Consider the following 14,039-nt stretch of genomic DNA (forward strand, 5'->3'; position numbering starts at 1 on the left):
GATTTGTTCATGAACTGGACATCACTAATTCATACAGTTCACTGAAAAGATCCAGTTCAAAAGAACGATTCGTTCATGAACTGGACATCACTAGTGGCTATTGTAATACTATCTGAAAAAGTACATATTCGATGCATATTATTTTGAATGTCATATGATAAATTTAATAGAACAGCAATTGTAATATGCTGTGTTGAGTACAAATTTGCCATCATGAGGTACAAAGGGCTTGTCACTGGGCAGTACCCTTAAAAGGCCAGATTTGCACCTTTTTGTAAGGGTACAATATGGTACCATAGTAGACTTGGGAAAAGTGATTCTTTTCAGTGTTTCAAATCATTTGGATCAGCTCAGTCAAATGATTAGAATCACTGAATCAAATCCCGATTCTTTTTCTGCAAACCAGGCACAGCCACTAGTAAGTCTGACACACTCAGTACTGAATGTGTCAGCAGCTCTTTAGATTCATAGAGGAGTTGTGTGCAGCAACAGATCTTTGAATCACACACTTTAATAGGAATCAGTGTTGTGAAGAGAAACAAAACACACTCAAACTATGCATATATTTTTTTTTATTTCAGTCACAACTGTTTCCCTATTAAACTATGTGATTATAATATATATTTCAGATAAATGTATTAATCTGTTTAATACTTTTTAAAATATATGTAACATGAAATGTTTGATATTTAAACTGTGTGAATGTATTAGATTGCACAATACACAATCATAGACAAATGTGCTTTTTAATTCCCTGCCTAACTCTTTTGCCAGCACTTAAAGTTCCCTCCATTTAGTCTGATTCCTTTATTTAGTCTGATTCCCTCCTGCTCTAATGAGACACTGAATCACTGACTCCCAAGATGAGTTACAGACAACTCTGCAAGTCCCAGGTAAATCACAGGCTTCTACTGAGTCTGAGTCACACACAGCACAGAGCAGCTCAGGATTAGTATAAACTGCAGTGTGTGCTGTGTGTGAGTCAAATATAAGTTTCAGTAAAAAATCTAATAAAAACAGATATCCATTTAACATTAAAACAGGTTTAAAAATAACCATATATATTACTTTATTAAAATCTTTCTTCACTGTCTAGAAACAGCAGAGCTGTGCACTGTGATATAATGCTGTGTGATTCAGGCAGAGACTCATACAAGCTCTTTACTGAGTGAAACACACACAGATCACATTATTACAGGTCATGAGCTGAGCTGATTTGAAATCTGTGTCCTAAGCTCCACCTTCACTCACTAGGAAGTGGCTTTTACACAGCACAGGCAATGAATGGAATCTGGATCACTTTCATGATTCGATTCACACAGTTCACTGCAGAGAGTCGAGTCAGTGATTCGAATCAGTGATTCCCTAGCCAAGCCTATACCATAGGACTGAGGTCCAATCTAGTCACCAAAGGAATTTGCCTTTGAAAGGTACAATCTGCAAGGGTACAAATTTGTACCCATTTTAAAGGGTACAGCAGGTGTACCTTTGAGGGTACTGCCCCAGTGACAAGCTGTTGTACCCCTAAAGGTACAATTTTAGCAAATTTTTTCTGACAGTGTGGGGTACTGGCGGACTCAGGAGATGTAAATGAACACATATTTAGGAATTAGTCTGTAGTGGCACACATTAGTCTGCAGTGGTCAGAATACGGGTTCAGCTAAGGGTTCCAATCAAGCTGTAATCATTATAATGGGACATGCTGGGATCTACCACAGAGACGCCGAATACTTGTACACAGATGCTGCACACAGAGGGCGGAATGCTTGCCTAATAAATATGCTAATCAGGCATTGCCTATAGAGAGATGATTGGCTGCATGATTTCCAACAAACACAGCCGTCTTTGGAGGACAGTTATTTGCATGGAAAAATTTTAAGGTTTAAAGTTTTTTTTTTTTTTTAATTGTAAAGAAGCGGTATTTTTGATTAAAAGTAAATGGTATTTACTTTTATTATAATATTGTTTAATATGCAATACTTTATAATTATTAATTTGGCAAAGTTTTATAACCCTTTTAGGCTTCTACAGAAATGATCTGTGACCCCAATGAGTTAGAAAGTTGGCCATCACTGATTTAAAGGTTCTGTTATATGAAAGTCTTTTTGTTATTGAATTTTAAATCTTCACCAAATAAAAAAAATCCTGAAGTAATATGATACATGGTGGTCCGATTTATCATGACCCGTATTGTGCCTAATGCACCTGTAGCCGAAAACAGGAATTTAAGAAGCAGCGGTCTTAAGACCGCTGCTCCTTAACCTCGTCTGCTGCCTCTGAGGCTGCCGACATCAATCCGCCCGATCTCAAACGATCGGGTTGATTGACACCCCCTAGCTACCGGCCAATTGGCTGAAAATCTACAGGGGGCGACATTGCAGAAGCAGAACTGTTTGTGCAATGATAAATGCCGCCAGACACTTGATAAATCGGCCCCAAGGTCTCCAAAAAGCTTTAATTATATAGAGGGATCAGACTTGGTAGCAACTACCTGCCCGCCCCCCCCCCCCCCCAATAAAATATTACTGATTTTAGAGTGCCAGAATACCAGTGTGAACAGAAGAAAAATGTTATGCAGAAGGGCTTAGCTTTTAGAAGAGATAATATATTTGGCAGGTATGTGATTATGGGAATCTTCTCAGCCCTAATTAGATGTTTAGTAGAGAAATCTTCATCAAAAGCACTGTGCTTCGAGAGCAATATTCCTGTGGCAATCTATCTTTATAATTATGCTGAACAGCCTGCCATGCTCCTCCCCCATTCCAGATAATTAAATAACAAAATCATAATCAAAAAAAGAAATTATTGCTACAAACATCCAGCAATGTCTGGTTCTTTGTGTTTGTCCAATATCATTCAACTACCCTATTATCAACATATTGCCATGTTTTTTGTTGTTCTTTTGTTAGACCTAATGCTACACATTATTGTCAAGTAACACTATCATGTAATGTGACACACTATTTGAAATCTCTTATTCAAATTACACTGCTATTTAGCATTTTCACACTATGAAATAAAAGTTAAAGAACCACATATACTTTTATCACTAAACCTCAGAGCTCAACAACAGGTTCATCTGTGGGAATGGCTAAGCTATAGCTATTAAGTAATACGTTTTCACGCATCATGAAATGAAGGTCATGTACACAAACCTTATCACTACAACTCATAGATCAGCAATACATTCTGTAATGAGTCCTTAAAGGATACTAAACCCAATTTTTTTTCTTTCATGATTCAGATAGAGCATGAGCTTTAAGCAACTTTCTAAATTACTCCTATTATCATTTTTTCTTTGTTCTCATGTTTTCTTGATTTGAAAAAAGCAGTAATGAAAGGTTAGGAGCCGGCCCATTTTTAGTTCAGCACCTGGGTAGCGCTTGCTAATTGGTTTGCTACATTTTAGCCACAAATCAGTAAGTGCTACCCAGATGCTGAAACAAAAAATGAGCTGGCTCTAAAGCTTACAGTACTGCTTTTTCAAATCAAGATTGCATGAGAACAAAGAAAATTTGATAATAGGAGTAAATTAGAAAGTTGCTTAAAATCTCATGCTCTATCTGAATCATGAAAAAAAATTGGGTTTAGTATCCCTTTAAGGGATATTAAATGACTCTTGCTTTAGTGTAAAAATAGTACTTGTTCTACTGTACTTAGAATCCAGTAAATCCTTAATTTTCTTCAACATGCTGTACATCAATAGCTGGTTTACACAATTTTCAGTATTTTCATGAACTTTCTTTTTAGCCTTTTCTAGGGAGCATAGGACAAAAGCACAATGTTCCTTTAACTGCCGTTTGGAGAGTCTAAAAACAATAATAATAAACAAAAATACATTAATGGCCTGAAGTGCTAATAAATTATATGGTGTTGATAAGGATCTTTGAAGCTTTCATTTTTAAATATGAGTTGGAGAGTTTATGTGTTACAAGACATACATTGGATAAATAATATGATCTTCTGCATAAACTACTGACAGACACACATGCTGAAATATAAATGAATTTTCATTAGATAGAACCCTGTGGGTAGAAATGCTGCATACATAACTAATGTAAATACAACCAAACAACCTTTCTCTAGTGCAGCATATAAATTCAATATATAAAGAAAGCACTGCTTATGTATCTAATCATAAATATTTGTGTTGTGTATATGATCATTTGCATCAGTTCACCCACATCTGTGTAATTAAGGCAAAATCAGATGTTTAGGGCTTTGCATCTTAGACTTTATTATAGTATCGCCCATTACTGCTGCAGGGTGAATGCTTGAAAGTGTGTGTATATGTATGTTGGGGGAGGCTGTTGCCATAGAAACATCTAAGCAACAAGATGCTCTTCTTTTCATAGGAGGGGTATAATGTTTAAAGATGCACAATTAACAGACAGTGCAATAACATATATATTATTCTATTTCCCATTTCCCTTGGCTGCAAGAGAGAGGTACAATGTATTAGTAAGAAAGGGGTTTATTAAACAGTCAAGAGTGGTAAGTATACTGAGAGCAATAGTAATGGGGATTAAATAATTTATTGTGGGCTAGATTACAAGTGGCACACAAATGTTTCCACATGTTTGTTTGTTTTTCATGATCGTTTGCACTCAGATTAAATTGCACTCATATTACAAGTTGAGTGCAATCGTGATCGTGTTAGCGCAATCACGATTTTATGCTACAATAATTACCGCAATCTCAGAGCTGTAGTTTAACTGTTTTACGGAATTAAAAAGTTGCACAAAAACAAATCAAAATATATTTCAAAGTACAGTTACATTCATAATAGCACTGTGTAATAAAAATTATTCACAAAAATATTGCACAAAAAAAGTTATAAGGGCTCAAAGAAAAGAGATATCAGGTGTTAAGAAAAAACACAAACCATATTTAAGCAATATTCATATTTAATAAAGTGTTATACTGTGTATTTACTGTAAAATATTTCACATTCCAATGTTCTGCACAAAGCAGAATATGTTCGATGAATTTTTTAATAGACATTTCCTATATATCTGTATATATCTATACTGTATATAAAAGCAACTCAATTCAGCTTGACCCTCCTAATGACATCTGCTGGGTGCGACGATACCCAATGAATAGCAAACAAAAAGTGGCACTCACAGTCTTTCAAAGGACCTGTGAGGTTCCACTTTTTGTTTGATATTTGATATATAGATAGATATTAGATAGATAGATAGATATGTATAAATATATATTGTGTCAAAATACCATCTATATATATATATATAATATATATATATATATATATATATATCTGTATTGAAAACTAGAACATATTCTGCTATGTGCAGAACATTGGAATGTGAGAGTTTGGGTTAGGGTGCGAGTCGGGTGTTTGTTTGTTTTTCCACTTTCTTTCCTCCATTGACTTCTAAGGGGGGAGTGGTTGTCTTTTGCGCAACAGTCTAATTGCTCTAGAAGTAACCTGTTGGTGCGTGTCGGGTTAGCTTGAGCGCGATTAACTTTTTACATTCAACTCATAAACTAATACCAGCGCATTAAAAGTTTACTTCTAGCGCAATTAGACTATAGCAGACGCGGTAAATACCGCTCCCCTTGTAATCTTGCCTGTGTTAGGAACAAAACATGCCTCATTATGTCTGTGTGTTAGCTTTTTTTAAATCAATTCACAAACTGTTTCCCTAGCATCATATTCACAAAACTACCTGAAAACATTATTTTATTTGCTTTATTTTTATTAAATTGTATTGGACATACATTTTCCTGATAATATGTTTGTGCAATAGTAGAAAGTCTCACATAAGCTATAGTGATATGATTCACCGTGGCAAATTAGAAAATGCTCACATTTAAACGCATCTTGGTTACCATAGCAATAGAACTGTAAGCTCTGCTAACCTTACTTCAGGTTAAACTAGTTGGGTTTAGCTATGTGCGCACATCATCGTAATCAGTGTATTTCTGTAATCATAAAGTGAGTCTATAGAAACAGAGTTAAATATGTATACAATGTGCTTGGAATAGATACACAACATGTATTGGAGTTCTGCAGGCCTTTCCTTCATTTCTATCTATCTATCTATCTATCTATCATCTATCTATCTATCTATCTATCTAGCTATCTATCTACTGCATATATATACTATATATATATATATATATATATATATATATTATTACACATCATATATACACTAACAAACACATAATGACATCTATCTATAGACATGTGCATGCATATTTGTAACAAAAATATGGATATTTGATTTGTTTTCCCCAATGAATGAGGGTCAGTGGCTGCTATAGTAGGAGAGTAGAATAAGCACCACCACTAGTAAATTATTTTCTCTCTGTGAATTGTAACCTCTTGAAGTAGAAGCTCTAATTTGGATATGATCAATATAAACAAAAACTAAGGAACAGGAGCTCTGGAGATAAGGCTTTGGCATTCAAAACGCTACTCTGATTAATCATTGTTTTTTTTTCCTGAGTATTCATCAAAAAGAGCTTCAAATTGATGTAACAAGGATGATTTAATAATGTTCAGATTGATATTACAGATGTACCTCGTTTTATTGTGATTCACTTTTCACAAACCCTGCGTCAAGCAAGTCTATCAGCGCCAATTTGTCCAACATATAGAGACATATAAGCACATAAATACACATGTATACATATATTTACACACACATTACACACATACACACACACACACACACACACATATATATATAATACATACACACAATCCACAAGCCAAAATATATCACTACTTTCTGGAGGCTCAGATAATAGTTAGCATTTTTTAGCAATAAAGGGCTAAATTACAAGTGGAGCACTAAATATTGCTTGCACTTTACTTTGTAATACAGCGCACGACAACATGCTGGTATTACAAGTAAATCGCAATTGCTAGGAGCATTGCGCTCACGAGAACGCTTCCATAGGCTCCAATGGGAGCCTCGTTCTGATACCGTCAGAAGGGGGTAAGTAGCGCAGGAATTTTAAATATAATGTATATAAGCATATACAGTTACATATATTTTTCATTGCGGAACACACGCAATGATTTATTTCTATACATCACTATACAATAAGTTTGCTACGCTGAGCTGTGCACACACACAGTGATTGATTACTATACAACATTATACAATTAGTCTGACATGCTGAGATGGCACAAAACAAGATTGATTACTATACAACACTATACAATTAGTCTGACACACTGAGCTATTGCGCATACACAGTGATTGATTACTATACTAACACTATACAAAAAGTCTGACATGCTGAGCTGTGCACAGACACAGGATTGATTACTATACAAAAACTATTCAATAAGTCTGACATGCTGAGCTGTGCACATATTACAGTGATTGATTACTTTACAAAACTATATAAGTTTGACATGCTGATCTGTGCGCATACACAGTGATTAATTACTATACAACACTAAACAATGTCTGACACTGTGCACTATGCACCGACACAGTGCATGTGCACCACACACACTGATTTATTACTATACATCACTATACAATAAGTCTGACATGCTGAGCTGTGCACATATACAGTGATTGATTACTCTCTACAACACTATATAAGTTTGACATGCTGATCTGTGCACACATACACAGTGATTAATTACTATACAATAAGTCTGACATGCTGAGATGTGCACATACACAGTGATTAACTTACTATACAACACTAAACAATGTCTGACACTGTGCACTATGCCACCACACACAGTGATTTATTACTATACAAACACTATACAATAAGTCTGACATGCTGAGCTATGCACACACACAGTGATCTTGGATTTTAGTGTAAATAATTCAAAATATGTAAAAAAACAAAAAACAAAAACAGTAATCAGAAAAGGATTCACCCAGTGTAACAGCAGATCCTCACAACACAATCTATTTCAGGACAAAATCCATGCAGCCGATTCTTAGATAAACTTGTCTGAATCTTCTAACATTAAGTCTATGGGGTAGATTTACTAGAGGTCGAGCGGACATGATTTGTTGCAGTAATCATGTCTGCTCAACCTTGCTAAACATCGACAGCATACGCTGCTGGCATTTAACATTGCACAAGCAATTATTATAAAATGCTTGTGCATTGCCGCACCTGCTCACTCGTGGCAAATCGGCCGCTTAGCAGGGGGTGATAATCATCCCCGATCGTAATCATCCGCACCTTTTACGACCACTAACTTCTTAACTTCTGTTTCCGGCGAGCCTGAACGGATGGCGTAGAAAGCAGCATCCACTGTTTAATAAATCTACCACTATGACATTTTCAACTCATACCCCTGTTTTTTCAATCTCAAATTTCTTAAAGGGACAGTAAAGTCAAAATTAATCTTTCGTGATTCATATAGAGCATGCAATTTTAAACAAATTTCTTATTCAATTCTATTATCAAATTTTCTTTGTGCTTATGTTATCTTTTATTGAAGAGCCAAACTAGGTAGGCTCATAAGAGCTCAGGAGTGTGCACGTGTCTTTAGTACTCAATGGCAGCAGTTTTGCAATACCACAAAAAACAAAGCAAATTTGATAACAGAAGAAAATTTGGGAAGATGTTTAAAATTGCATGCTATGGGGCTGATTTACTATGCCACGAATGGGGCCAACTCGCACTGTTTCCGCGGCGAGCCTTTAGGCTCGCCGGAAAAAAAGAGTTAAGAAGCAGCGGTCTTAAGACCGCTGCTCCTTAACTGGATCCGCTGCTTCTGAGCGCCGTACAGCAATCAAACCGATCGAATACTATCGGGTTCATTGACACCCCTGCTAGCGACCAATTGGGGCAAATCTGCAGGGGGCAGTATTGCACGAGCAGTTCACAAGAGCTGCTGGTGCAATGATAAATGCCGACAGCATACTGCTGTCCGCATTGAGCGATGTCTGTCGGACATGATACGCTACATCGTATCATGACGGACAGACATTGTTAAATCGGCCCCTCTGTCCTGAATTATGAAAGTTTCATTTTGACTTTACTGTTCCCTTTAAAAACTTCTAAACCTAATTACTTAAAATTTTCCACTTTTTTAGTGACTAACTCAGCCAGATATATAATTTCACTCTGAGGACATGAGCATTTGAAAAAATCCAATTTATAATGCAGTTGCCCTCACCTTACTCTGCATTCACTATTCACAAAACAAACAGCATGCACGTGCAAAAATATGGCTTATGACGCCCATCTTGGATTTTAGTGTAAAAATAACTCAAAATATCTAACCAATAACCCCCATAATCAGACAAATTTCCCCCAGTGTAACAACAGATCCTCACAACACAATTTTTTCCACAATACCCGCTTTACAGACAATCCGTGAAGCCCATCTTAAATAAACTTGTCTAAAACTCCAATGTTAATATGGCATTTTTAACTCATACCCCTGTTTTTTCAATCTCAAATATCTCAAAACAACTACTAAAGGGGTAAAAACTTATTTGAAAAATGTATTAAAATGCCAAGCTGTTCTCCCTCCGATACAGATTCAGTGTTCACTAAAACAAACAACATGCATGAGCAAAACATTTGCTTCTGACGCCATCTTAGATTTTTGTGTAAATAACTCCAAAATATCTAAAAAACTACAAATCAGAGAAAATTTTTCACCCACTATAACGAGACATCCTTACCACACAATCTATTCAAATTCTAAGTTTCAAACAATTCCATGCCAGCCATTTCTTAGATAAACTGTCGTGATACTCCAATGTTAAGTCTATGACATTTTAACTCATACCCCTGTTTTTTAAATCTCAAATTGCTCAAAAACTACTAAACTTAATCATTTCAAATTTCCAGTTTTGTAGTGATTCCAGTCCGGATCTAACTGTCAGCTTGTATGTCCACCCCAGATAGGAGCATTTGAGAAACCGAAGTTATTATTGAAAGCAGTTTTGAACTTAAACTGTGTCCCCATAGTTTAAGTTCAAAACTGCTTTCCATTATATATATATATTTATATATGTGTTTGTATACCTGTGTATATTTATGGGTTTTTTTTTAATTTGTATATGCACACATACATACATATAAACAAATATATACACATAAATACACATGTATGCAGTTAACAAAAGTTTGCATGCCACTTGTAATCTGAGCCATTGTTAGCAGACATATTTGTACCTTGACATATAAAGTCCTATTCAAAATAAATTATCTGTTCTTTTGCAGACACTTTTGGATTTGGGGGGTTCTCCAAATTATAAGGACCGTAGAGGACTGACTCCACTCTATCACACAGCTATAGTGGGTGGAGACCCCCGATGTTGTGAATTGCTGCTTTATAACCGTGCTATCATTGGAACAGTGGATGAAAATGGCTGGCAAGAGATCCACCAGGTAAGATGAACCAGTCTCTCCAACTGACAACATTCTGATAATTTCACCTAAAAACTCTATGATTTTGATGGGAAAATACTTAGGGCTGGTTCACATTCTAGCTGTAAACCTTAAAGTGAATGTCAACTTAACGCAACTGCCCCACGGCATTGGATAGACTTTGCACAATGAGGGTGGGTTAAATTCATCAAATTTGTTATATTTCAGTATTTTTTAAATTTTTTACCTTTTGAGCGCTCCGACAATAACCACAGCTCTCCCGCCCAGCATTTTGTCAAATTGATTGACAGATGAAGATTCTTAAAAGAACGAATCCTTGTTTCCCCCCGGGCCGTGACGTTTATGCAAAGGGGCTGAACGCCCCAGGGGGGAAACAAGGATTAGTACTTTTAAGAATCTTCATCTGTCAATCAATTTGATAAAATGCCGGGCGGGAGAGCTGTGCTTATCGTCGGAAGATGTCACAATTTTTTATAGAATGATTTGATAGAAGTGTGAAATAGTATATTATTTAGAGTCTATTCTCCAGATCACAATTTAAATAAGCATAGACATCCAAATTAATGTTTCATCATTCTTATAGAGCGTACAGTTAATAAGAAAACTTTCCAATCTACTACTATTCTAAGTACCTCTTTCCTTGGTCTACGTCATCAAAACATAGCTCTTTTCCATAAAAGCATAAAAGGGTAGACTCAAGAGTGTGCGTATGCTTTAAGAACTATAGGCGATATTACATATACGGCGCAGGCTTCAGCGCAACTGATGAAACCCGCGTCACCCGTAATTTTCCCTCGCACATCAGGGAATCCAATAAACCCTGCTGGCAGTTCATAAAGTGCCGTAAGTCGAATAAACTAGCAATGTCCAGAAATGTGCGTAAATACACATTTCCTGGAGTCGCCATTGTCTTATGGCACTTTAGAAACTGCCAGCGCTTAAGAAAATAAAAAAAATGTTAAATCTCCCGTAAAAGTCTAACCCGCCTCCCAAAAATAAACCCGAAATGTAAAAACCCCTATATCCGCAATCTCCCCACATCGTAACTAATAATAAAAGTATTAACCCCTAAACCGAAACTCCCCGCAATGCAATATGCCTAATTAAACTATTAACCCCTAATCCACCATTCACCCACATTGCGATGTACCTAATAAATGTATTAACCCCTAACCCGCCATGCACCCACATCACAATTAACCTAATTAAACTATTAACCCCTAATCCGCTATTAACCCACATAACAATTAACCTAAGAAATCTATTAACCCCTAAACCACCAAACCCCCACAACGCAATTAACCTAATTAAATTACTAAGCCCCCTAACCTAACACCCCCTAAATTAACCCCAATTACCTGAATTAAAAAAATACTAAGTTACAATTAAAATAAAAAACCTAATATTACTTTAAAAATAAAAAAGTCTAACATTACATAAAATAATAAACCAAATTATCAAAAATAAAAAAATAAACCTAATCCCTATGAAAATAAAAAGCCCCCCTCCAAAAATAAAAACACATTTAAACTTACATTCTTGCTTTTCAAATAAAGATACCAAGAGAATTAAGAAAATTTGATAATAGGAGTAAAGTAAAAAGTTGCTAAAAATTTGCATGCTCTATCTGAATCACGAAAGAAAAAAAATGTGTTCAGTGTCCCTTTAAAAGGGCCTTTTGTAGGACATTGCCCTAAGTTAAACAGCTCTTTTACCTTTAAAAATTACTAAGTTCCCCCTAACAGTAAAACCCCCCACACACCAAACCTCCCAAAATAAAAAACCTAACAAAAAAAATTCCTAAACTACCCATTGCCCCTAAAGGGGCATTTGTATGGGCATTGCCCGTAAAAATGCATTCAGCTCTTTTACTGCCCTTTAAAGGGCATTTGGCTCTTTTACCACCCATTAAATCCCTAATCTAAAAAATGAAAAAAATAAATAAAAAAAGTCTGTTTAAACCCCAGATTGGTACTCATGGTTCCTGAAGTCCAGCGGTGAAGTCTTCTTCCAAGCGGCGACTTCTTCTTCCATCACGGCGACCTTTTCTATCTTCATCCAGGACCGCAGAACTGAAGACCGGTGACCGTGGAACTGAAGACCGGCAACCGAGGAACTGAAGACCGGCGACCGCGGAGCCAAGAAGAGTGTAGGAGCATGGAGGATCCTCTTAATAGATCACCGCCGTACACTGAATATTAAATGCAAGTTACACGTTTAAATATGGTGTACCTTGCATTCCTATTGGCTGTTCAAATCAGCCAATAGGATTTCAGTAGGTCTCATTCTATTGGCTGATTTGAATTTGAAGATTCAAATCAACCAATAGGAATGCAAGGTACTCCATATTTCAACGCGTAACTTGCATTCAATATTCAGTGTAAGGCGGTGATTTGTATGGGCATTACCCTTAAAAGGACATTCAGCTATTTTACTATTCAATATTCAGTGTACGGCAGTGATCGTACGAAGAGGATCCTCCACGCCCCTTGGCCCTGCGGTCGCCAGTCTTCAGTTCCTTGGTCACTGGTCTTCACTTCCTCGGTCACCGGTCTTCAGTTCTGCGGTCCTTGATGAAGATAGAAGAGGTAGCCGTGATAGAATAAGATGTCGCAGCTTGGAAGGAGACTTCACCGTCGGACTTCAGGAACCGTGAGTACCTATCTGGGGGGTTAGATTAATTTAAATTTATTTATTTTTTATTTTTAAAGTAATGTTAGGTTTCTTATTTTAAATGTAACTTAGTATTTTGTAATTTAGGTAATTGGGGTTAATTTAGGGGGTGTTAGGTTAAGGGGCTTAATAATTTAATTAGGTTAATTTCATTGTGGGGGTTTGTTGGTTTAGGGGTTAATAGGTTTCTTAGGTTAATTGTGATGTGGGTTAATAGCGGATTAGGGGTTAATAGTTTAATTAGGTTAATTGTGATGTGGGTGAATGGCGGTTTAGGGGTTAATAGTTTTATTAGGTAGATTGCGATGTGGGGGTTTGGCAGTTTAGGGGTTAATACATTTATTAGGTAGTTTGCGATGTTTGGAGTGGCAGATTTAGTGGTTAATACTTTTAATAGGGAGATTGCGATGTGGGTGAATGGCAGATTAGGGGTTAATAGTTTAATTAGGCATATTGCGATGTGGGGGTTTGGCGGATTAGGGGTTAATATACTTTATTAGTTATTGCGGCGGGGGATTGCGATTGACAGGTAGATAGATATTGCGCATGCGTTAGGTGTTAGTTTATATTTTCAGGGAGTTATAATGCTCACATTTTCAGCACAAGGCTTACTGCACCTGCCTATGTGTGGTGAGGTGAAAATAGAGTAAAATATCTCAATTTTCGCTTCTTAAGTCCCTGCGCTTAATATGTGATACCAACTTGTGACATGGTTCTATGTTAGCTTATGGGAGTAAAATTAGTGGGCGATGGGTGACATATACGCGCCACATTTATATGTGGCTTCGTATATGTGTTAGCAAACCCGGACTTAATACCGGCGTCGCCGGCTTTTGTGGGCGACACTACATATTTAATCTCGCCCTAAATGTATACATTTTTTACAAACATTGTTGCAGACACTGACTGCTGCCAGAAGGTGTTTAAATCACATGCACACTCATGAGCCTACTTTAGTATTACCACATGCAATGGGGCTAAGATTCAAAAAGAGTGTT

General features: G+C 36.5%; 1 protein-coding gene across 1 annotated transcript in view; it reads left to right on the forward strand.

Annotated features, from left to right (window-relative positions):
- The window catches only part of SHANK1 (SH3 and multiple ankyrin repeat domains 1), a 639,575-nt gene that overhangs the window by 147,418 nt on the left and 478,118 nt on the right, over positions 1-14,039 (forward strand). The window contains 1 exon segment of the mRNA XM_053691067.1: positions 10,201-10,368. Coding sequence (XP_053547042.1) covers positions 10,201-10,368 — 168 coding nt within the window.

The sequence above is a fragment of the Bombina bombina genome, chromosome 8, assembly GCF_027579735.1.
Source record: "Bombina bombina isolate aBomBom1 chromosome 8, aBomBom1.pri, whole genome shotgun sequence".
Classification (NCBI taxonomy): domain Eukaryota; kingdom Metazoa; phylum Chordata; class Amphibia; order Anura; family Bombinatoridae; genus Bombina; species Bombina bombina.